The sequence below is a fragment of the Falco cherrug genome, chromosome W (assembly GCF_023634085.1).
Source record: "Falco cherrug isolate bFalChe1 chromosome W, bFalChe1.pri, whole genome shotgun sequence".
Lineage (NCBI taxonomy): Eukaryota > Metazoa > Chordata > Aves > Falconiformes > Falconidae > Falco > Falco cherrug.
In genome coordinates this window covers 15,897,897-15,923,568 of record NC_073719.1, presented here as the reverse complement: position 1 = coordinate 15,923,568, position 25,672 = coordinate 15,897,897, and the positions used below count along the sequence as shown (strand labels likewise).

The 25,672-nt window shown below is 44.6% G+C and overlaps 1 protein-coding gene across 1 annotated transcript in view; it reads right to left on the bottom strand.

The window, feature by feature from the left end:
• LOC129734644 (ankyrin repeat domain-containing protein 26-like) overlaps positions 1–25,246 on the bottom strand; it is a 51,441-nt gene extending 26,195 nt beyond the window's left edge. Inside the window, 14 exon segments of the mRNA XM_055698279.1 lie at positions 732–817; positions 4,901–4,945; positions 5,033–5,099; positions 5,221–5,249; positions 6,866–6,968; positions 8,068–8,129; positions 9,703–9,859; positions 12,668–12,737; positions 18,256–18,780; positions 19,557–19,694; positions 20,217–20,323; positions 20,438–20,611; positions 20,846–20,960; positions 24,977–25,246. Coding sequence (XP_055554254.1) covers positions 732–817; positions 4,901–4,945; positions 5,033–5,099; positions 5,221–5,249; positions 6,866–6,968; positions 8,068–8,129; positions 9,703–9,859; positions 12,668–12,737; positions 18,256–18,780; positions 19,557–19,694; positions 20,217–20,323; positions 20,438–20,611; positions 20,846–20,960; positions 24,977–25,182 — 1,884 coding nt within the window. The 5' untranslated portion in view covers positions 25,183–25,246.
• Between the last annotated feature and the right edge of the window lie 426 nt (positions 25,247–25,672).

Sequence of the window (25,672 nt, the reverse complement as noted above, 5' to 3'; positions counted from 1 at the left end):
CACTGGCCAACTACTACCACCTTGCAACAGCCTTAAGTCCTGCGCTTTGCCTCCTAGAATTAGGCACGTCCCTCTCTCGTGATGCCCGGCTGTGGGGTGGAAATCATTTGCTACGCTGTCCCTTCGGGTGTTCCAGAGGACGCCAGACCCCTCTGTGCAGCCCTGCCCCGCACGCCCAACACAAGCAGGACGCCTGCCTTATTCCCCTCTAGGATACCCTCTGAGAAAACCCTTTTCAAACACTTCACGTGGCCAAACAAGAGCGTATTTTGCAGAGGCTGGGGAAGCCTCAGAAAGGTCACCACATTTCAAGGTGCTCTCTTTGATCTTTGTCTTACAAAGAGGAAGACCGGCATGTTTCATCAAACAGATCAGCATATCACAGACAAATCTCCCTCTTCACTTGAATGTGCATTTTGCACAGGCAAAAAAAAACCCCACATGTGGCCGCACATTTGTTTCTCAGCAGTGCACAAGAGGAAAAACACCCCTCAAAATTTAAGCAAACCAACTGAAAACAAATCAGCATAACAGCAAGCATCCGACATAGTGACAAGGATTTTACCCCACCATAAGACGACTGTATCCAACTTTCCTTCAGACTGTAACGCAGCCTTCACCTACAGGACTCTCCCTTCAGCATTATTCAGACTGGTAAGTTTTCTTTACCTTAGTGTATAATACAACTTACTGAATCAGACTGTAATCCAAAAATATTTGGGCTTACATACCTGCACCCCATAATATTCAATGGCATCCTTCACGTTGTCTTTTTCAGCTGATGATGACATATGAAAGGTAGATCCCGAGTTCTCACCTGCAGTGAAAAACCACACATTTTTATAACCAGCATGACTTAATACTACTTATTTACACCTAGAGTGCATCTTGAATCATCCTACTTGTGACAAAAATCTTAACATAAAATAAATCCCCTCAAATTTGTGCACTCCGAGAGAGAAAATTATCATAATACAGATTTAAGATGCATCTGGGTGAATTCCTGTCTTCCAAGGCATTCTACCTTTTAATGTATAAGGGAAATGTGCTGAAAATCACTACACATTGTCACAAAGAGGCCATTCCTGTTTCTTAAACATGCACAACATCTCTCTCTCATACGTAGATATACACCTCTGTATCTCTGACACACTGTGCGCCACACAGTATTCCTCCCGCAATTTCAGTTTCCCTATGTGTTGCGCACAGAAAATCACGAACAACAAAGCCACAGGCTTGAAATCTTGAAGACCCCAGCTTTATTCCTTGCACGACACAAATCTGTCTCTAGACATGGATCTAGACAGAGTATTTCAGTCAAACTGCTGCCCCATCTGTCCCAGAAGACATGGACGGGCCGCTGAATGAAAGACAGGCTTGTGAAATGTGGAGAAATCACCCACGATCCGGATGTTTTTACCGTTGAAAACTGGATTCCATCCTTTCCTCTCTCAGAATTTCTACGTAATACTGGACCGGTCACAAACTCCTCGGAAGCAGTCACTCACTCAGTCTGGGCTCCCCATTCTGGGGTGCCTACCTTGAATCTCTGTTATATCTGAGAACTGGACTCCAGATAGTTCCAGACACAATTTAGAAGCAGCAACTCATTGTATTGTTTGTGTGGAAGGCACACGGAACATTTTGAAGGAACAAGTATTCAGAAAGAAACAAGTCCCAGCAGGTCAAGTGTGGCATCTAAAACCAGAGATGGATTCTTTTCACCTTAATCACTCTGCATCTCCTTTCCTGCTCCATCATCCTATGGCTTCTACCTAATAGCCTTTCAATACACAAAGCTTCGCTGCTGGAGAGGGACACAACATTCTTCCCACAAGAAAAGCGAGCAAGACAGGAAGAACATAGATAAAATCACAAAAATACAAAAGGGTCCGCTATTTATGAGTCACAAGGCCAACCTCACTCTTGGCATTTTCTCCTGTAGGTGACTCCTTTTACAAACTTTCATTGTCTACGTGCTACTCCTAGAAGCCTCTCCACCCAAGTACAGCAGCGGGTGGTCAGTCGGTCAGACAGACGGGGCTGCTCCTACTCTGCTTCCATGAAGGTACGCTTACCACATTTCTTCTGTCACTTCACCAATGTTCACTCAGGTCACAAACAGCAAAAAGCAGGCAGCTTCCTACCATACAATTTGATATGCGCCATCACCCCCATCATGTAACACGGGCACCACAATTTTGCTTAGAAGATAGACTTCAATATTTTGTGGATGCAGGAGAGCTGTGACACCTCTCCGGTCTGCACAACACAGACTGAATAAGCTTTTCTGCTCAACTGTATCTGCCTGAAAACTGGATAAAAGCAGACCTGCGAGCACCCAGAGTTTTGTACTGCCCTTCTAAGGATGCAAGTCACATTCTCTGTTCAGAGTACGTAGGCGTCTTCGTCTTTTGGATTCTGTTTCAGAGTGCAGTCACTTTCAAATTAGGCACCATGCTGCTAGAATGAAAAGCAACCCTAACTCCTGTTCAGCCTTGCCCATCACGGTCAACAGGAAAGATTTCAGCAGCAGCTATTTGAGTCTGATGTCTCCCTTTTGAGGTAAGATTTTGATAACATTGGAGCCCCTAAGAATCCTTTTCCATAGGGTTTAATCAATCTTGACATTTCTGTATGATGGGTACAGAACAAGGAAGAAGCAGGAAAGGTGAAAGGCTACAGTGTTCTTCTACCTGCAAAATTCCAGTTCTCATTGCGTCAGTAACTCTAGTCAGTAATTATTTTTCCAACCACTGGAAAAATAACTCAAAAAACATCAACTAAAAAGCTAAGGACTCCTCCCATTAGCTGTTGCAAGTAAAATTTCTTCTTTTCTTGGAGCAGTAATTCACGAGTCTATTTTCTGTGTTATTGGCTTCTGTCAACACTGTGAAAGAGGATGACTCCTCATCGTCAAGAGTTCTTCACTTTTAGCACAGGGAGAAATTCTGAGTTAAAACACTGGTAGAACCCTACTCCAAGGCTTCTGAAGAGCCCGTCATTCAAAAAAATGTATATAAAAAATTCACAGGGTAAACCAGATTCCAGTATTTTTGCCTGTCATTCCCCCACCTTTTACTCTGTCTGCTCTCTAGCTAGCACTGAAAGATGACTTCTAGTCATCATCGTTCTTTCCACTTAGTCTTTACCTCTCCACTCTATTCTGAGACTTCCCTCTTCATAAATTGTACATAATGTACATAACGACTTTTTGCAGATTACAGTGGACAGCACCTACTTTGCTATACAGAAAACATGAGAACACCGCTATTTTGTTTTGACTCAAAAATAATTTTAAGAATGTATTCCTATGAGTCAGTAGCAAAGTAAATAGAATGGGAAATTCCATCTCTCATTGGATATTTAATTATGCAAGATACTGTACCTGTTCTCCAGATTTATCAAATAAAGTTGTCACGGATGGCATTCAAGCCCTTTAGAGTCAGAAATATTTGTGCTGCAGGAATCAGGATGCTTTGCTGAAGCAATCTAAATTGCTTAAACCGAAATCCCAACATAAAATGTTTGAAAGAAAGAAATTTTTACATCTACTTCTTAGCACCTGACCTTCAAGATAACATATGGGTAAAAACCAGCATGACGCAAATGAATAAAGCCACACAGGAAAAACAGCTGACATGAAACGAGCCATGAAAAGGCAACCTTTCCTTTCTGTGTTTGTAAAATTGTAACGTACTGGTCCATTATGGGGCTACACTCCACATTACTGTGGAATACAGACATAACCAAAACTCACGTTTTAACTGAACAACCTCTAACAATATCTGTGTGTCTTACCAGAACACCGTCAGTGCAAAATAAAGGGCAAAAGGGGACCTGTTGCTTACCCATTGCAAACACATGAAAGGGAGAAGAGCGAGAGGAGAAGGAGGGACATACTTCTAGAGAGAAGCTGCACCTCTATTATTGTCAAAAGATCAACAATCCTTTTTTTCTTTCTTCCCCTAAAGCGAAGATGCCAAAGAACTTGGAACTATTTGTATTCTATACTTAGAAGTTACAAGTCCACTTACTTGTCTACATATCTGTTCACCTCTCTCTGGTTTATATTGTCAATAGCCAATTGTAGAAACTCTAAAACCTGAGTGGCAAATTGTTTCTCATCTGATTAACAAGTGTGATTAATACAAAATCCAACACAAATCATCAAATATGCAAATTGATAAACATGAGAACAAAGACATTAAAAACCCATTCAGGTTACATATCCTCTCTCCAATACATAGCCGACCAGCTAGCCGCTTCAACTTTGGCCTTGTTTCCGAAGAAAAGAGAATTCCTGAAACACGCTGACACTCATTTCCTCCCGTCTTGTCTCTCTTCCTCACTTCCTTCCCCTGCCTCTGAGCCTGCTGGTCATTTTCCATGAAACAAGAGAGGGAAGCCTCGGAGGAACGTGTTTGTACATGATTCAAAACAACTGCCAGGCAGGTAGAGAAAAGCCAGGCAAGTAATAATTCCTGCAAACTACAGCTACGGCACGAGCCCAAGAATTACCCTTTGTGGCTCACCTGCAGCTCCTGGACAGCCTAGCCTACAGATCCCTAGCCTGGAATCAGCCACAGCACATGCTCAGAGACCCAGGAAAGGCAGGAAGGGGGGGGTTGAGAAACTGAAAGAGAAGCAAACTTCAGGACTGCCTGAAAAGGGGAAATGACAGCAAGTACGGTGTAGGAAGCGTACATCATGGAAGGGTATGGACAGTGCGAAAAAGCAGACGAGAGGAGGGAGCAAACACATACACCGAGGTATATTTCAGTAGACCACCTGCTCCCGGGATGCCTTGCTAGAGCCATTAATTTAATATTAGAAAGAAAATTGCAAGTACAAAGTGTCTGTCCATAAAAGAACACTACAAAGAGATTGTTATGAATACCTTCAACATCTTCTGCATCTCCTAAGCCGAATTCCTCCAAAAGATCTGCAAAACAAATCAGATGCCTTAATAAATACTCCTGTCTAGAAAGATTACGAAGCTAAACCCAGAACCACATGAAGTGAACATTACCTGATTTCTGTTGCTTTTTGTTAGGAGAGGTTTCACTCCTTTCCAAAACAGATTCAGGGGCCTTCAGCTATGAAAGACAATCCAATGACAAAAAAAAAAAAAAAAAAAAAAAAAATTCACACTTAAAGTAACTCTATAATATTTAATGAGCAGAACAAGTAGTCAGTCTGACATGAACAAATACTTACCTGGGAATTGTTGGGTTTCTCCAAAAAGCCTGGAAGTGAAAAATGTTTCAGAAAGTGTTATTTTATTCAATTTTTATTTAATGTATAAACTTTTTACTCCATGCAACATCAGTAGTTTCTACAACTAAGTATTAGTTGCAAGCATTATTTCATCGAGACTGCGATACTTAACACTCAATTTACCTTATCCTCCAGCATTGGTATCGGTATACAAGAAAGGGACAGTGCATGCTTCCCATCATGCACCTTGGATTTAAGAAATAATACTCACAGAACTAGGACAATCCATAGGAAGCAATAAGGATTTGCTTGTTAACAAAACAAGATCAAAATACTTATTTGGAGGAGCTGAATCCTGCTTTCTACAAAGATTATTTCAAAAGCCAAAGCTGGTCTGCTGTAATGAATTATCATAAAAGAACACTACGAATTATATAAAATAACAGCTCTATGACCGTGATGTTGAGGGATATTTTCCTTTCCATCGATAGGACAGAGAAAACATGGGTGCAGACATAGAAATCTCATACACATCATTCAATGAGGAAGAATCAAACTAGTTCTTATCAGGTTGTTCTGGTTCAGCTTGCAAGAAAAGAAAAAGCCCAAATGACAATTGGTTGTAATCTGCATTTATAGCACAGTTCCAAATAGTTTCATTTTTTTTAAGATTCTTTTCCAACATTAAATCACTTACAAACCCACACAATCTACTGGCCCACCTATATTTTTCAGGTCCTCTGCTTTAGCCATCTTACAGTTTGAGTCCTCTCATGAAAGAAGTGTATGGAACGTTATTAAGAATGGCTCCATAGCAAAACTTTTGTATTTAAAAAAATAATTAAAAAACAAACAGCATTTGATTTCAGGAAACTTGGTGGTCTAGCAGTATGGAAATACCTTAGCAAGATTATCATAATCACCTTTTATCCCCTTTTTACACTGATTTTAAACTCATCTTAGTAGATTCATACAAAGCAGACTTTCATGACAACTACTCGACAAGTAGATTTACAAACTCCCAGGAGCTTTTAAAGTTTTGCTTCCAGCTTACTGGATTAGCTTCTTCAGCTATTCTATTGTACTTACACTACAAGCAGGACTGACCATCTAGTAAAAAAGAAATCCTTCAGATGAGAGTTCTACCCCAACAGCAAAACTTCCCTGCCATTCTACACTCCAGATGCTCAAGAGACAGCATCACAAAGTACAGGCAGAAACCCTGAACTCACATTTTAGCTCCTAGGCAAAGCATAACAGAAAGGTATAAAAAAAAAATTAAGGCGGGGGGAAAATATGCTTGGCCAGATCGTAGCTTTCTCCTGCTACATCATCATCCAAGGATGTTTAGGTGTTCAGACAGGTCAGCCCTAAACCACATACACTTTCATCACTATGCCACAAGAACCTGAATCCAAAAAAATACAGACACATCCAAAGAACACACATCATGCAAACAAGGTAACTTCCTTTACAAACTTGCCAGCAAGCGCCGTGAGAGCTGGTGTTAATTAACAAATACTAAGCACTTCACTGCTATAGCGCGCACCCACACCGTAAGCGCATTCCTAAGGCAGACATCGATAAAAGCTCACTTCAGCCTATACGTGTTTACAGACAAACATTTAGTCCACCAGGAAGTTACCAGTCTGGCGCTCCCCTGAAACAATCCGCGAGCGTGCTCCGTGTCTGTCTGCAGCTGGAAGCAACACACCAGGTGATCCTTCTTCCGGGCTTTCAGAATCCGTCTGTGTAACATAACACACGGGCGTGAGCATCGGTACAAATTCTCAACTCATTTCTACGCAAAATGTTCCTGCTAAGCCAACTTGCACAGCATGGAATCACAAAAGCCTTTGATAAGCCCCTTGGAAAGGGCACGTCAAGACACAGTCTATTGGAAAATCACAGCAGACTTGTGTGTTTTCAGATCTTAGGCAAAAACCTCACAACTCATCTAAACTCTTCTGTCACGTTGGCAAACTGCACAGCCGCAAGAGAGAATTAACACGGTAACTCGAGCTGTGGGTTGTAACTGCAGGTCTGGGGGGGACCCAACTTTCGGACTGAACTGGCACCCGACACTCAAATTTGTGCTGATGTTCCCCAGGCACACGTCCTGCAGTGGGGAGCGAACACGTTGCTACTCCCAGTTGCACGGGCTGAACAAAGACGAGCAAGACAAAGCTTACAGAAACCAAAGCTACCTAAACCCCCCCAATAATATTTTAGCCTTGTATTTTTAAGAAGCGGGTGGGGAAGAGTTCCTTCTTCCTCACAAGAAAAGTCAGAGGGGGTAAGCTACAGACTCTGCTCGTTTTCTTCTAACCCATTACCACAGACAGGAAGAACTAAAAGGGCCAACACAGCCAGCACGTGCGGTATCTCTGTTGAGCATTACTTTCAAAAAGGGCCAAAACGGTAGAAAGGCTCTTTTCCGAAGCAGCTCATCATCTAGGCTGCAGACCCTAAGGGCAACCACTGAACACGTCAGCGGAATAGAGCTGTGTGGTGAAAAAGCAACAATCCCGCCAGCCCCCGTGAGGAGCTCAAGAGTATTTTAAGCAGCAAGAAACTTCACTGCCGCAATACTGTACTAGAAACCCAACTGCAAGGGCCAGTTGCCTTGAGACCCAAATCATTAGCTCGACCTACCAGCATCCCAAGCCTCGCTGAACAGCTAGCACACAGCACAAGTATTTCAAGGGCCCCCAGTTACAAACATACAGCAGAACCAGGAGAAGGGGAAATAAGCCTCAGCCGCGGCCGGGCCCAAGCTCCGAGTGCTTCTGGATCTCACTCCCCACCCCCACCACTGGGAACCCTGGTCTCCTTCACAGGAAATACCTCAGAATCCCAGGGAGATTCAGCATCTTCCTCTTCCTCTGCTCCCACTGCTGTCAGGGCACCTACAAATGCAGGAAGAGGGGAGACACTGAGCCCTTCTATTTCACTCTGCTTTTCCCCATCACCCCTGCCCCCAAAAGATGCACAGCGGTTCTGTTGCTGAGGACAAACTAAGGAGTGAGTGTTATTCAAGGGTTTCTTCACACCCAGCACACAACATCATGGTATTTCCTTTAGATCGCCACCTCTCTTGCCTCCTCTCCAGCAGAAGATGGCTATGCACAACAGCTGACACAGCTACAAGCAGCACTGAAGACGTGTTTGGGTCACACTCAGGAAAAGGCTCCAGCACGCTGCAGCCCTGTGGCATACGGAGTTTAGGTCACCTGCTCTCCAGTCCACAGCTCCAGAAATTGCCATTGACTACCACCATCCACTGTGCAAGAAGTACCATAGAAACACCACCCGACATCTTCATGCTAAAATCACCAAGAAACAATGCTCCTTTTGTAGCACTACCAGAAAAGATCTTCCTTGACTAGCAGTTTTTACCCTGCACCTTCCCAGAAGGTAGACACCTAAGCATTGCCATTTAAAAAGAGGAGAGGCTCACAGCCCAAAAACTCACCCCAAACACACAACTTGTCTCTATCTCAGGGGCCAACATCCCAATCTCTTCTCTACTAGACACACGCAAGGCTCAGTCTCAGTAGGTTCCTGGCCAGATTAAACTATCTTCATTTCTCTGTTTTAAGCTAGTCCGTTAGGTAAAACTGATTCAGGATTCGCTCTCGTGGAGACATGCGCACAAAAAACGGGAAAGGAGCTAGAGACCAGTGAGGGCACCCGTCCTAGCAGAGGGGAACTGCTGGTTCCAGCCTCAGCTAGGACTACTTACACTGTGCCAAATGCAGGCTTATGGTAAAATGCACCGACAGAAGAGCATGTATAGGCACAACACCTGGAATACAGCAGGTTCTGCCAGGCCCGCTCTGTAGCATTTGATCAGCAGCTACACACGCTCTGGTAACATCTACCACACCACTCTACTCTCTGGAGACAGACAATGCAAAGTGTGCCTTCTCCTCCTGCTCCAAGACCTGAGGTGAGCACCAGAGTGCTCAGCCCTGACTGACATGGCAATGCTTTCAAGCACACTCAAGCGTGGCACTGGAGAGACTTTCTACGTTTTAAAACTGGACAAGGTGAGGCACTGGAACAGAACAGCTTTCTCTCAGATTGACTCAAATCTTTCCCAGGCTTCAGCCAAGAGCAATCACAACTTTTCAGTCTGACAGCACGGGCCAGAAAGGGCAATACTACTGTCACACCAAGACACTCTAATCGTCCTCTTTTTCAACTGTGCATTTTGTTCTGATCGCTTCAGGGAGAACACAGCAACAAAACCAAGAATGACACCTGCTCCATTTAGCATCGTTTGGAATCCAAGGCCACAATTTGTTCTTCAGGAACGAATGATAAGGAACAAAAGCTACTTTCCTCCTTGCCAATGCCCACTAGGGTTCACAGGCAAGGGAAAGACTTACTGTTTCAGAAGTCAAGCACCATTTCAGTTCATTTACTGTGCATTAATATTTATAGAGGAAGAACTGGGAGCAGTATTCACTAACTCACTTCTCTCACCAGTGTTGTCTTTGGAAGCACTGTGGACTTGATGGCTATCATTACAAATAGAGTTTTTCACACCCTCAACAACTGCAGTTTGTAGCTCTTCACCAGTGTCTTCCTTTTCCTGCTCCTTCTCCTCTTCTTCCCGTTCAGGTGATTTTTCCTAAAAGAGATTGACCAAACAGCTGGAAATAGCAGAAACAAGCACCTTCTTAGCCACCCATCGACAACAACTTTAAAAATGCTTCTCCTGTGTAAGACAACAGGGAAACTTTGTTGAGCTTTGTTTTACAAGACCTTCAGTTTTTCTGGGAATCTCTGAGGAGACAGCAATGACATTAGCCCTAAGTCATTAGCCCTGGCTCTGCAAAGCTCCTGAGAAGCAATTCTTCCTGTCAGCCTAACTCTAGCTTTCATTTCAGTTACATTGTTTTGGAACACGCTCCTTTTCCTCTACTTTGCTCCAGGAAAATCACTAACTTCCTGCTCTCAATCTGACTCAAACTTTTTGGTTCCTCATTTTCAGCCATCGCACCAAGTATTTTACTAAATGGCAATAAATCTTGACAGATAAAAACTGTACATACAACTGAGAAAAAAATTAATTTATTTCAGAAAAATTATACTGCCTATTTGTTTTCCTGCAAAACCACTGCAACCAATAAAAAAAAACCATTGAAAATACTGCCCAATCTTATTCTTATACCTAAGAAACTGCTTTGGTTAGGAGTAAAGGCATTTTCTATTATAAAAAAAGGATGATCAAAAGATGGATATACGTGAAATATTAACAGAAATCCAGTTTACCTTTTGGTTCTTACCTTTATCACCCTTAGAAAATACCTTTGTGATTGAATCATCCTTATACAACTTACTTTGGTGCCTGAGTGAAACGCTGCTCTTACATTTTCGTCATGCCTATTCAAGCACAAGTGTTCCCTTTCTTGTTTCAGTGCTTCACAGACTTTATTATCTACTTCACATTGCTCTTCTTCTGTATCTTCATCATCCACTTGTTCAAGACAGACAGAGTTTGGTCTTTGACTTTCAAGCCTTGGGCTTTTTCCTGCTGACAAAGAACTATTATCACTTTCAAAGCCATTACTGAAGCTTGACTTTTTCTCCTTAAGACCACAACTATCTGAGAGAAGCTGAGGTGTCTCTTTTTTCCAGTTTGTCATCTTAGATTCTGCAAAAAGGGAGTCATCATTTCTGTGAAACTTCGCCTGAATCATGCTTTTCTTGTTCCAGCTTTCTTGTTTATCTTGCAAATTATTTAGATTCTGAAAGACAGTTTGCTTTGGTACCGACTTGCAAGATACTTCATTATTCACCGTCTTTGGAGACATGGCACTTATGTCAAAACAACAAAAGGAGTTATGGGAATGGCAACAGGCATGTTACCAGATTAACGGAGTAATCTGGGAATGTCTGGAAAAGGAACCAAGTCAAGGATGGGCAGGATGGAGGAAGGACTTGGCCAGGGACAAAGGCTTAGGAGGGGATTAATACCTTCATTTTAACAACATGACTTGTTTTTTCTGAAATGCCTAAGTGCTGTGTTTTCAAAGTGCTACTTCTCTCATTTACTACAGGAAAAGAATTGTTTAAAAAACTACTTAGCAAATCTACTTTTATATATTAGTATACTATGCAATCTTTTCCAAATAGCTTACTGTTTTTCCTGAACTGCTGGGAAACATTCATTAACAATGTCAAATTTGGCTTCTGCAGCTTCTGTAAATAAATGATTATTTTCTTTTAGAACACTAATGACAACAACAAATCCTTTGGTCACATCAAACCTTGAACACTAAATGTAATCAGGCTGTCCTTTCGACAGTGGTCAGGTGCTGGCTCCATCCTATACTTCTAACTACAAAAACACTCCTCACATATGCAATTCAGTGAGTATTTCACCCCCAAAATACCATGCAGGCACCCTTCTGAAAATTGTTTCCAAAACTATGGTTACATGCATAGCAGTTTGAAAAATCTGGGTTTAATATTTGTAGTACTTCAGTAAAACTCAGTTATATTTAAGATCGCAGCTTCTGGATGCTTACCTGCAAGTGTGCACAAGGGAAGTAACTGTTAAGAACCCTAGGTTTAATGCATTAATTAGTCCCTGCAAGTACACTTACCAGAATATCCTGAAATTTCAAAAACATGCCAAAAAATGCATAATTTGTATTTAAATCGGTGCAAGAAAATGAAATCATGTTAAAACTGAACATGCTTGCACCTCCAGTATTAGAGTAGGTTGAACTAGAACACTGGTTCCTCATCGCTGCAGAATCCCAGAGCAACAGAACAGATGCTCCAGACATCACTGCAGAAGTTAATAATGCTTCAGAACACTAGCAAAAAAAGCAGGCCTGAGAGCTTGTAGCTGACAAAAAGAATACTACCTAAGCATTCAAAAAAAGGAGGGAAAACATGCAGTGTGAGATTGCATGCAAGCACAGAATGCCATCTCAATAGAAGAAAAAAAGATGACCCATTTGAGTAACTCATCGGCTGAGCACTCTTGAGTAACCTGATGAGGAGGAAAGGAGAACTAGGTGATGAAGGATTTCAGTACATCTTCATTAAAAAGTGCCCTTTATCGGTTAGGATTCTATCACGAAATTTACAGGAAACATTAACAGTGTTTGGGGAAGAACAGAACAGGTTATATTAGTAACTTATAAACTTAAAATCTGACTCAAATGACCAAGAACAAATAAAACTGTGGCGATTTATCTCGTCGCCTACTGCTCTTTTGCCTCAAACCACAAATCTACTGCATGATCTGCCACAGCTACAGGTCTTTTAGGAAAAACTCACAGCAGAAAAAAGGCTGGCAGGTCAGAGAGTGCTTCTAAGGAGAAAACAATATTGGCTAGAACTGCAGTTTCTTTCAATCCCCCAGAAAACTTGCCTTCAGATCACTTATTTTTACAGGACATTTACTGTAAATACACCGTACCTTGGGAGTAAAATCGAGTTCTTCCTCAGAAGTATGCCAACTGACATCGCTCCCCTCTTTCTCCAAGCTTCTTAAAAAGTAAAGCAAAATGAGTACCGTGTCTCTCCAATCATTCCTCAGGTATGTGCTGGGTATGTTTAAAGTCTTACCCAATTGAGTCTCCTTGCGACAAGCCGTCTATCGCTGTTCAAACACGAATTGACATGTTGAAATTAGATTTGGCATGCTAAAAATTAACCAGCACATACAAACATTTAACCTGGACAACTCTACATGTCATAACAGAATGAAACTTTGGGGAGTCAACTTAGCGTAAGACAGCATGAATGAATGCATGCATTTCCAAACAACTGCTTTTTCAAGCCACACTGAATTGACAAAACAAAAAAGACTAGAGTTTTAGATCCTTTGAACTTTTATACCTAAAAGTTTAAGAACTACCTCTAAACTAAAAAAACCCAGCATAGCATGAATATGCTGTGTTAATAAACAGTTAACAAAATACTGGTGCTTTAGCAAGACGGTAAATAAATGAACTGCTGAAGTACTCATACTGCACACACAAGCACACCCTGTTGACAGAGATTTTACTGGTTTATATACTATACTAGCTGGTGCTCTACCCACTTACACGTTATCCTGAAAAGGTAAAAAACATCAAAAAGCATAACCAAGATCTAAAGCTTATCCTCACGTAGAAGAATCCCCAGCAGTTCTCTACGCTGCACCAAAAAGGGTATTCAACAGGCAAAACAGGCGTACCCAGGGCACCCTATACTACACTCCAAGCTTTCATCCATGTTAAGACAGCAACTGGCACATAGGATCACAGGATAAATCAGGTCACAAGGGACCTCGGCAAGTCTCTCAGCCAACCGCCTCCTCAAAGCAGGCTCGGCTCTGAGGTCAGATGAGGCTGCATAGAGCTTTATCCAGTCTGATCTTGAACCATTCAAGGAGGGAGACTGCACAACCTCTCTGTTTTACTGTTCTCACCATGGTGAAGCTGCCCACATTCCGTTAGAAATTCTCTTCTTTCCATTTATGCCTCTTGTACCTTTGCTTCATGTGACACACCACTGGGAGGCACCTGTCTCTGTCTTCTCCTCACACGTACTGGAAGCTGCTGCTGGGTCCCCTTCAAAGTCATCTCTTCTCTAGACTGAACAAGCCCGGTTCCCCCAGTCTCTCCCCCAAAGGCAAGGAGTCCTGCTCCTGGCAAAGCTTGATGGCCCTCCACTGAACTCGCTCACGGATGAAAGACCACTCTCTCTTGCACTGGGGGCTCAAAATTATACCCAGGGAGCTGGACACAACCCAGGGACTGCCAAGAAGCGGTGTACAATCCCCTCCCTCAGTCTCCTGGCTATGCTGCTCTTCATACAGCCCAGGACACCGTTAACCCTCTCAGCCGGCAGGGCACCCTGCTGGCTCATTCTCAGCTCACTTTCTGCCAAGACCCTCTGGCTATTCCCAGCAAAGCAGCTCTCCAGCCAGGCAGCTCCAGCACGTGCTGCAGCAAATGGTTGTTCCTTTCCATGTGCAGGACTTGGCATCTGCCCTTGCTGAATTCTGTTAAGACAGGCCTGACAGCCCATTTACCCAGCTTGTCAAGATCCCTCTGAACGGCAGCGTGGCCCAGATGCACATGTTGCAAACTCAACCATAGCGCACTCTAGCACACCACCGATGTACTAAAGAAACCTGAACTCTAGGAATCCAGCCTGAAGACTGCGAAAACCTCTCAATTATCAACACCTAAGATGAAATAAAAGGCTTCTTCAATTCCCAGGACAGAAAGGAAAAAACCAAACAGAGCCTCCACATCGTATCTATTTCAGCATTCCTCAAGTCCTCGATAATTAGTTCTCGTTAACTATCATCACAAAATGAAGTTGCTTATAAAGAGGAGATTGGTGGCCTTCCATAAAGTTGTATGATGACAGCCAAACCGAGGTCTTAGACAAAATCATTAAACGGAAAAGAAAACAAAGGGCATATCATGTTGAGTAAGTTATCTGAACTTTTGCTTTCCATGGATAGTAACTTTAAGCAAGGATCAAAACCAGTTCCCATTCTCCTTTAAAAAAGCAAGAGAGAAAGTTTATGAGCTAGTTTTCAGACAGATCTTGATGCCCTACTGTAGAAACGGGATCTAGAAAAGTAGTATCTAGGGATCACTTGTTTCTACTTTAATTGAAGTCCATTTTCATTTTGGAGTAACAGAAGAGCATATATATTTTTTTTTAATATTATTTACTATCACTAATGACACAAAGCAATCACTCAATTCAGTAATTAAGGACCCGTGCAAAACACGCAAACAAAAAGCACCCAAAGCCTGCTCTCAAACCTAATTTATAAAACCAAAACCATCAGAATAGAGACCTCCAAGATAATAAACATCACAGGTGTGTTAGTATTTGTACATCACACAGCATGTTCCATAGTTGAAATGCTACTGTATAGAATACCTTTCTTTGGTTTTCCCGTTCTTGATGTCTGGCTAGGAGATTGTGGCATTCCTATATCCATTTAGGGAAAGGCGTGTCAAGGACAGACCAAACAAGGGCACCAGAATAAATGTGAATCCCCCGAAATTTGGAAAACATAACCAGCACATTAACAAAGCTATAGCAATGGGAGAATGTACTGTGACCATCAGCCTACTCTACAGTTACAAGAAGTAGAAGCCAAACCTATCACAACCTACAGAACTCTACTCTTAAGGGACAGTGTCAAACACTGTAACTTAATTTACTTGCTCCACTGTAGAATACCTATATTCCAATATTTTGAAACACTGAAACAGATTCGTGGCAGTTTACTGTACTGCCAACTTTGCATTTCTCTCAGCTTGACTAGTCCTTGCCCAGCACTGACTGCCAATGCAATTCCTTCATATTTGTAGAGTGTTTTATACGTACGGCACACGTAAAATCCCTCCGTCTAAGCATCCCAAAAATCTGTAGGTGCCAACAAACTTTGGAGGTACACTAGCCAGTTGTGTCAGATGGTGCCTGATGCAGACACAGCCCCCTCCTACCTCAGTTTGAAGGTAAAAGCCCTGCATATATTGATTTGACCATGCTGAACTGCTCACGTAGAGAAGCTACGCCACCAGCCAGAACGCAGGCTTGACAAGCAGTCGGAGTGAATACCCTGTTCCCCCAGGGCTATAGGGCAGGCCACAACTGGACCAGAATGGGTGCACTGACTGCTGTGAGTGTCATGCATGTGTGCTTGTGTGTGTACGCGTGTCTATGTGCTGTGGAACAGAAGCTTTAGAATACAAATCACCATCCACCTGCTCTACCCATCCTACTTAGTAAAATGTTATTTTTTATATCAATGAACGGTGTGGTTCCGTTATTGCAGCTACCCAACACCAAATGCCTGTGTGACAAGGCCGTAACATTTGCCTCAGAGCAACAGGGCGTCCTGCTTATATCGATGTTACCACAAATACATGGAATGGATGTGGCAAGAGGACTCCTATCAAAAATACACATGTAAGAGTTAAAAAAAGGACCTCAAGATTGTTTCTCATTCCTTCTCCATTTCTCAGTTTTCTTAAAAGGTGATACAGCAGATAAAAAGCACACTGAAGCACTTGTTTCTTTTCCAAGAGCTCTATGACGAAAAACCAATGGTTTCTGTAGGAACAACACACCAATACGCAGTGCAGCAGCTAAAAAAAGCTGCCACTGAAGACATACTAGAAATCTGAACCCTCGCTTTTAGAAAAAATACATAATTACTTTTTGCCAAAGAAATTCCAACTTCAAATCTGAAAAGTCTGTCATTCGATATGCTAGAGGTGGAAGCCATTCATTTGGAGGTTTTTGCCAGTCTGTCTGTAATCAACAAAAAGGTTCATGTTCTGACAAAAAGTAAACACTCAAATAAGCATGAGCCAACTTCTTAAATGTACCGACTTGCTCACTAGAGGCGAATATTTTGAACAATGTTCAACAAGTGCAAAAGTAGCAGCAAAAGGAGGAAGGACTACATTGAAGATCCCAGAAAAACAGGAATGAAGAGCAAGATTAAAACAAAGAATTCAGAGTGGGTATTCCTCCGTTGTCCCACGATCAGTTGAGCTTCTCCTCTGACAGGGGCTTCAAAGCTTTTACTGCAGCCTGTCAAAGGGACTCATGATGCAGGACCTGCGCTTTGTGTGTGCAAGCAAGAGACTGCAGAATCAATGCCACTAAGCGTTCCCTGCATGCTACTAATCCCTCTCACTCAACAGGCCGGGGTCATTTTCCAGGAAACTGAGCACAAGGAGAAAAAGATTCGTACTACTCAAGAAAAACAAGCCCTACTATAAACAGTTTGAGAACACAGCACACTCTTTCTCCTCCCAAGTCCTTAACCCACATAAATATGCTCTTCACACTTCCTATGCCTCTTCAAGTGAGGATTTCCCATAACGTTGTGGACTTATGCTAGTAGTATTACTGTCTTCAAGGAACTGAGCAAATTACTTGGTTCAAGAACCCATATTTCCCTGAGGGCATATCAATTTTGGAATCACACAACAGTATTATTCTTCAAGCCACATATTTTAAAATAACCCGGGCCTGTCAGTCATCACAATGTGGTACCACAGCAATTATCTATGTGCACAGGAGGCAGCCACAGAGTGCTGCTTGGGTAAAAGCAACATTTTGTTGATTAAACTACCTGTACCAAGCCCTTTCCAAAAATAAAATAAAATATAAAAACCTCCGCATCTTCCTTCAGTCTATCAAGAAACTTTACACATCGCTGACTAGATCAAAATAACTAGTCCTAAGTCAAAGGAACAAAGTTTGGCTCTAAACTAAATTCCCCTACCTGGGAAAAGTGAACTCGGAAAAATATCCCACGTTTTGCTCATATTTCACGACATATTTTAAAAAGGAGTAATAAACTGTGTTTGAACGCTGTCTGCTGCCCATTTGCCACAAAGTTCTGATGTAACACCCTTAAAAAAACCAGAAAGGATAGAACTTCCCACTGTAGGGCCTGAGATGTAAAGTACAAGAAGTTCGATCTATATTAAAAGATTAGTTTTCTAAGATTCCTCTACGGCTATATGAGCTCATAAGCGTAGACTGGATCTTAAAAATTAAGGAGTTGTGGTTTTTTTTATTATTATTTTAAAATGAACTCACTGAAGGAGCTAATTTTTTGATAACAAGGCAATTCAATTGTTTTTCTGGATCACAAGTTAATATGGACTTTTTAACGTTTATTTCATACAATTACTGGAAGTAGAAGTGTTATTTATTTTTACTGGAATCAAACTATGTCCATGAAGATACAGTACACACAGAAGCTGCATTATTGTTCCTAACCAAGTGACTTTTCCAAGACGATTTTTCCTAAGTATGTCTCTACAGCACCTACACAGAAACAATCGTAACTGATGCTGAGAAATAAGACAACTCACTAAAAGCAGCTTAGTGCAGGTGAAACTATTAATATTAAAACACCACTGCACAAACTCAGTGGCTATCAACAAGACATGTACAGTCCTGCTAACTCATCTGTTGCTTCCCAGCTACAGGAAGATGCACAACTACTCAGGATGAACCTACTGCTTTTGCAATTCATTTTCACAATCTGAATGGCCATCTAAGGTACAAGTACACACCCCAAAACCAAAACCACTCTCACCTAGTTCCTTCCCTGTCCCCCTTCTCTCTCGGTATGAAAACCTATACAGATGGGCAATCTGGCAGGCAGAAGGCAACAACCCGGTACGTGGGCCCGTAGCACACAAACCGCAGCTGCCTTCACCCCTGACAAGAAGCACCTCCAACCAGCAACAAGTCAGCATATTCACAAAGCTTCTTGCGCTACCCCACCTGATGCCTCCACTAAAGTCAACGGTGAACACAGCGAGCGCTGACAACACAAACCCCCTAAAGAAAAGGCCACAGTGATTTTCCTCGTGAGCTCCTGCGTGATTAAAGATCCTACCTCCTCTGTCCACAGCAGGTGCACCCAACGTCAAGCCAGCAGCTCCGGCCCGGTGAGGAATGCCAGGTACTGTGTCGCCTTGTGCACCACCTTCGTCTCTGTCTCCCCGGAATGCGTATGCCACCAGTTGTGTACAAAGACTATATAGGGAAAGAGAAGAAACGTATTTGGTAAAAACAACCACATACTTGCTTATACAGTTTAATAGAACAGTTAACAGCCACTTATCCACCCTACACGTATTCATAGCCGTAGGAATTCATATGCTTGTATGCATTCACTGAGAGTAATACACACAGAACTTACTGCACGGCTACTACCTACTTCAATATTCACTACAATCATGTTCACTCTAGAGGTGCATATCCACACCTACGAAGCCATTAGCTCCAGCTCGGCACAGTATTTTCAGCCTAGCTGTTAAGCACACATAACCACCTTAGAGAAGGGATACGCACAGGTACAAAGCTATCCATAAGAGGGGTGAAACTGCTTAAGACTTTAACAAAAGGGATATGTTAGATCTCTGAAAGAAAAGGCTGGTAGTTCCTGCTCATTGTAGTGGAAGTCAGTAAGGACAATGGTGCTGGTCTGAGGAGAGGACCGACATGCATTTCAGTTTGCCACGTTCTACCTCTGGGTAACTGTAGGATACAGACGTGTTTTAGAGTTTGTATTGGGCAGGTGCAAGTTTAGCATCAAAACTTGGCATCTAACAGACCATTCGGGGCGGAAATTTTCTTCAACATCCAGATTAATACTAGACACAGGGAACGATACGTATCAGAAGACGTCACTGAGCACAGCTTCAGGACAGCTTTCAACACACCATTAAACCTTGCTGCTATTACCAAAACCATTCAAAAGCCACACTGACAACTGACAACCTATTCTAACAATAAAGTCAAAAATTTACCTAGAATATCCATGAGTAACAGCATAATCCTCAGCTGTCCATCCGTTAGTGTCTTTATGGAAAAGATCAGCACCATATCCAAGAAGAACTTTTATTAAATTAAGCTGTCCACCAGATGCTGCAGTCATAAGTGGGGTTCTGAAACACCAAAAATATGTTACGAAGTAGATCATTTTGACACAGACACTGTAATTATTTTTATTCCTGTTTGCTCTCAAAAACTACTGTCCTCATTACTGAATGAGCAAAAGAAAAAGCAGTTTTCATTAAATATTAAGAGCAACCATAAAATGCAAGAGGGAGTCAAAACAACCAAACCTTCAATCTTCAGACAAAGCTTCCACATAGACAACACTCACATACAAACTATGCCACTATGCAAGAGATGTTTTTTTCAAATCGAGGCAGTGCTGCTGAGCTAACAGCATGTTTCCTGCCAGAAGGGACACCACAGGCAATGCCTTCTTGTAATCCTCAACGAGGAAAGCACCCACTGAGGTATGACAACAGCCAAGCGCAGATGTGCTTTCACAAGCCACACAGAAATAGCTGCTATGTGGCTCCCTGGTTTTTTTTTTCAGAGCTCACTCTCATGCCTCTGATTAATCCAACCTAAAGAATACTAAAGAGACCCATGCAGAGTTTTGACAAACCACTCACCTTTCACAGTGATCTCGAGCATGCACATCAGCTCCTTTCTGCAGAAGAAACTCTGCTATATCTTCATGATGTTCAGAGATAGCAAGAATAAGCGGAGTGTTTCCCTCCTGAAAGGGCAGATAAATAAATTTAAAAATAAAAGTAAAAAAATAAAAAACCCTACAAGAGAAATACTAATACAACTTTTTGAAAGAACTTCTTCAACAAATACAAAAATTTACCTTATTCCGAGCATCAATATTGGCATTATGCTCAAGTAACAGCCCCGCTACGGTTGTATTAGGAGATCGGACAGCAAGGTGAAGGGCAGTGTTGCCGTCAGCATCCGCCAGATGGGGGTTGGCACCGTGCTCTAGCAGAATAGCTACACATTCTTCTTGCTGGCACTGTACAGCCTGGGAACAACACGCAAAAAAGGAAGAACTGCCAGCACTCTGTTACAATTGCCCCAGCTTCCCAATGCTGGAAAATAAGAGCACCTTCAAAGCTGAGCTAACATATGCCTATTCCACGCTGATTACCAGATGCATGCTTCTATGCAGAGCTGTGTAAAGAATCCTTCCAGCCACCTCTCATTTAATGCACAGTTGACAAGCCCCACTTGAAAGAGCATGACATATTCCACATACCTTCATCAGTGGCGATCTGTTATCACTGTCAGTAAGATTTAGCTTACACTTGTTTTCTACGAGATATGTAACAACATGCACATGGCCATTCGCAGAAGCAAGATGCAGCGGTGTCCTAAAAATTAAACATATTAAATTAGCACAGACAACTAGAGAAATAATTTCAGTCTCTGATAAATTGATATGACCACAAGTTTCACTTTGCACAAAGCAAGCTTAAGAAACGATTTCTCATTCTGTTACCAGTAACAGCAGTTGTGCACCAAACACCCGAGACTGGCCAGCAAAACCCCTCCGCAGCATCTGCTTAGTAAGGTGCCATTTCCTTCACTCTAGAACTTAATCTGCACAGATTCCCGTGCCCAGGTGGTGGTCACTGCCTCCAGCAGGACTACACCTGTGGCACAGCAAAAAAGCTTGGGCATCTGAGAACTATGGCAAGCAACCCTCTAAGTTCTATAATTATTCATGTGCCAGAAGTATCAGAGATGTAGATGGGCTTTATATAAAGAGTATCAGCGTTTCCCTGCACTTTGAGGATTTCTGCTTTTTCTCTAGCCTGCTTACTACTGCAACAAAACCAAGTACTCACTTGCACCAAAGTGCCCCCCATCACATGCAGCAAACCAGACAGCAGAACACTGTAATCCTGAGTACAGGAAAGTAATACCTGATCCTTCAGATATGTATAACTATGACAGTCATAATAAGCCTACTACAGAGGAAGTCCTCTCCAGGGACGGAATACTGTGTTTCCATAATACACGACCAGCATAAGAAAATGAAACTCTTTTCTTCAAGTTAAAGCCTTGCCAGAGGAAAAAAAAAAAAACAAACCACAAAAAACCACCCCAAAAAACCCCTCCTTCAAACCACAGATCATCTTAGGTCTGATGTCAATTAACCAGCCTACTTATACTGAAAGAAATTGCCCAGAAAGTCCTTGCATGTGTTTCCCCCTAAATCAGAGGCACAAATCAGCACAAGCTTCACTCTGTGCAGAAGCAAAGCACCTGCTGCTCTGCAGGACACCTGTCCCAACAGAGCAGAAGACAAGCTAGAAAACAGCTGGGACCTTCCTCCCTTGAAGGTGATGCAGTAACAATCCCACAGTTCCTCAAGAACTGAGGGGAACACCAGCACTGGTTCTGAACCACATCGCTGCAGGTAGGTCCTTCTCTGTATTTAGGAAAGCTCAACTAGCCTTGCAATTGTTTGGGTACCTTGCTGAGACAGGAGCACAACAGCTCCCTGGCTAAGGGGGAATGGAAAGGGAGAGGTACACAAATGCAGTGGCAGGTGATGCAGAAACACAGTAATCTGTAACACAGATACTTGCTACAGGGCAGCTGACATCCTCCTCCACTGCAACAAAGATGAGGAGGAGAGAAATACAGAAAACTTCAAAGAATTTGTAATGTCTTGCTACAGACAGGGAACAGACTGGAGCACTGACAGAGGAGTAGCTCAAGAGCAACTACCACCACTTTTTGAGAAATTCCCATGGAAACATGCGGGATTCTTCATCTCTGAAGAAACGACTGACTGAGATTATCTGAAAGCTAACCAGGACCGGTTATGAAGGAGTCCACAATCATCTGAAAGCTGCTACTACCAACCGCCAGGAAGCATGACAGACGTGAAGTAGTCACTATCAGCTCTGCAAACAGAAAAGCCTTCAGAAAACTTGTGGACTTGCTGCTGTCCTCCTCATCCAAGCCTCTCAGTCCGTCAACAGGAGACGGCTCTGCTTGGAGCAAGGCCTGCTGTGCTGCACAGAAGATCCACTTCAGGGAACAGGCTGGCAGAGAACACCAGGGCTCAGGGTTGCCTGTCCCTGCAAGAGGCCTCCAGTAACACCGAAGTTCTTCCGCCACCCAGCCCTGGGGACGCTGCCCAGATTCTGTTCCTGCTCCTGCTGCTGCTACGCTGATCACCTACAGAGTAGAAGAGAACTGCTGATGCCTGAGCAGCCACGAAACAACCCCACTGGGAAACAGCAGGTTGGCAGTACACACTTTGAATGGCCCTTGAGCCGACAACCCAGCAGCTACAAGCCAAGCAATGAAAGCGCTGGAGTTCAGTCTGACAGGCAGCTGACAGGGTCAATCTCCCTTAGCGATGAGCTCTGACCCAGGATCCATGACTAGCTGGCATTGTGCCTGCAGTGCTTCCAACTCTGTGCTGACTTTTGCCTGTCTCTGTCAGTGAGGCTGAAGGTTTTGCTAGACCACCTCTGAAAGCTGCCTGCTCCTAACTGATGCTGTATCAGGCACACTTTCGGGAGGTCTCATGGGCTACAGGACCCACTTTATGGAAGGAACCTGTTGGTGTGATCCTTGCCATGCTCCTGGTGCAGGATTTTGCTTTTGGAAATCCTGAGCAGCAAAACTGAGATATTCATACAACCAACGCACACATTGTTGCCGTTACTTTGCATTATTTCCTACTCTTCACCTCTATTTCCAATGATACCAAGTCTTCCAACACGAAGCCCTGAAACGCAACTGCATCTGGTGGTCACTCACAACACACATCACACCCACAAGCACTAAGAGGGCACAGGTGGCCTTGCAACCCTCATGGCTGGTACAGAGGGCAGTGGCTGCAGCAAGTAGGCAGGCTCTGGCCACCAAATTGCTCTCAGCCTCGCTTTTCAGCACTGGGCATTATCACGGCAAAACCACCACCGTGCTCATCATAGTATGCTGCCTTTTCTTTCTTCCCTCCCTCTCCCCCCCCGCCCCCGGCTTGGTTTTTTACAGTTTGTGACTTTATTTGTCCTGTTATAACACTAATAATTGCCTGGCACACAGAAGGAAACCCTTCAGAGGAAAAAAAGCTTTCTAGACAAGATGAACTTGAAACGCAAAAACTAGCGAAAATTCATACCAGGGTCTGCTAAGAGCTGGTGACTGACTGCTGACTGAATCAGAAAGCAGTAAGAAGAAAGAGAGAAAGGTTCCAAACTATTTCCATAAATGCCATCGGGCACCTTGACTCTGGCAGCTGAATTATGCACAAAAGTGCACTCAAGCCACCTTAAATGGCACCCCCCACCTCCAGCTGCATAAACAAATACTGGCTGGCAACACTCAGGCACACAGCCCACATGCTGACTGGCTGCACTCTTCATTGCCTTCCTACAAATCTAGACAGTTTCAGGTGTTTTCAGGGCAATAAGCTAGCTGGCTGGCAAAAGTCCAGTCTTCAGAAAAGACAGCCCAGGATGCTGAAGTACTCTGATTAAACCAGCATCTCCTCTGAATGTCATGGATGTTTTGACTCAGTCTTTTCAGAAAAGGCATTAACAGCTCGACACATCCAAGACCCAAAAACCTCAGCTGATTCCCTTATGCTTACGGTGGACCATGAGGAGCTATGCTGCAGCCCAGGGCTTCTCCCTAAGATATAACTGCCAAGTACTTGCTGTGCTTGACTCAAAAGCACACATCCTACCACCTGCCAGAAGCAGCAGCTTCCTCTGCATGGCACTGCCCAGATCTTCCAAACCAAGGCACTAATTAGCTGTACCAAGGCCACAGAACAAACGGCAAAGTAACTGCCACCTAAAATCAGACTGATGTTGCTCTGGCTGCAACATCACAGTCACAAAAGGCACATCAGGCAACCGTCCACACAGCACCAATACACAGCACACTTACCCTTTCCTAAACACAGCGCTTACCCCTCTTTTACTCCCAGCTGAGGCAGTGCAGCTTGCTCAGCTCAACTACTAACCCCGCACGCCGAGGCCTCCGAGGTGCATGCACTCTGCCTTCCAAGCCTGCCTGGAGAATGGCCCTGAGGCTCCTTCTGCAACCCGCCCTGGCCAGGCTGCTGCCGGCCCCCTGCCGCTCCTGCGCCCCCAGGCAAGGCAGCACCCCCGGGAACGAGGGCACGGAGGGGGCCGGGGCAAGACGGGGGATGCTCGGCCGACTCCAAGGGCTCCTGGCAGCACAGGCCTGGCTCCCCGCCCAGGCTGAGGCTCCCCGCAGCGATGCTGCCGTTCGCTCCCAGCGCCCTTGAGCTGCCGGCGGCTGCAGCTGCACCTGCGGGTCCCGGCGCTGCCCGCAAGCCCCCCGCACCCCGCCCCAGCACCGCCCGGCGCTGCTGCCCCCCGCCGCTTACCGCTCCGCCGTGTCCCGCTCGTCGATGCCGCATTTCTTCAGTCTCTGCCGCACCTGACCCAGGTCGCCACGGGCGGCCGCACGGTGCAGCTTGCCCAGCTCCTGCAGCCGGAGCTCGTAGGCACCGGTGGGGAAGGGCTTGGCGGCGCTGCCGGACGCTGCCGGCTGCCCCTTCTTCTTCCTCCCGAACCCGAAAAACCTCTTCATCCCGCGGCAGGGGCGCGGGCACGGTCCCGCCTCAGGGAAGGGACGGCGGGAGGCAGCCGGTGGGCCGGGGCAGGGACGGGGGATCGGGGGGGCCCCCGGGGCAGGGACGGGGGATCCGGGGGGGCCTCCGGGGCAGGGACGGGGGATCGGGGGGGGCCTCCGGGGCAGGGACGGGGGATCGGGGGGGGCCCCCGGGGCAGGGACGGGGGATCGGGGGGGGGCCCCGGGGCAGGGGGATCGGGGGATCGGGGGGGGCCCCGGGGCAGGGGGATCGGGGGGGGCCCCGGGGCAGGGGGATCGGGGGATCGGGGGGGCCCCCGGGGCAGGGGGATCGGGGGATCGGGGGGGCCCCCGGGGCAGGGGGATCGGGGGGGGACCCCGGGGCAGGGACCGGGGGGTCGGGGCCCCGGGCAGCGGCCCGGTACGGCTGTCTACGGAGCGAACCACCAGAGGGCGGGAAGCCGAGCGCACAGGCTGCTCCTCAGCGCGG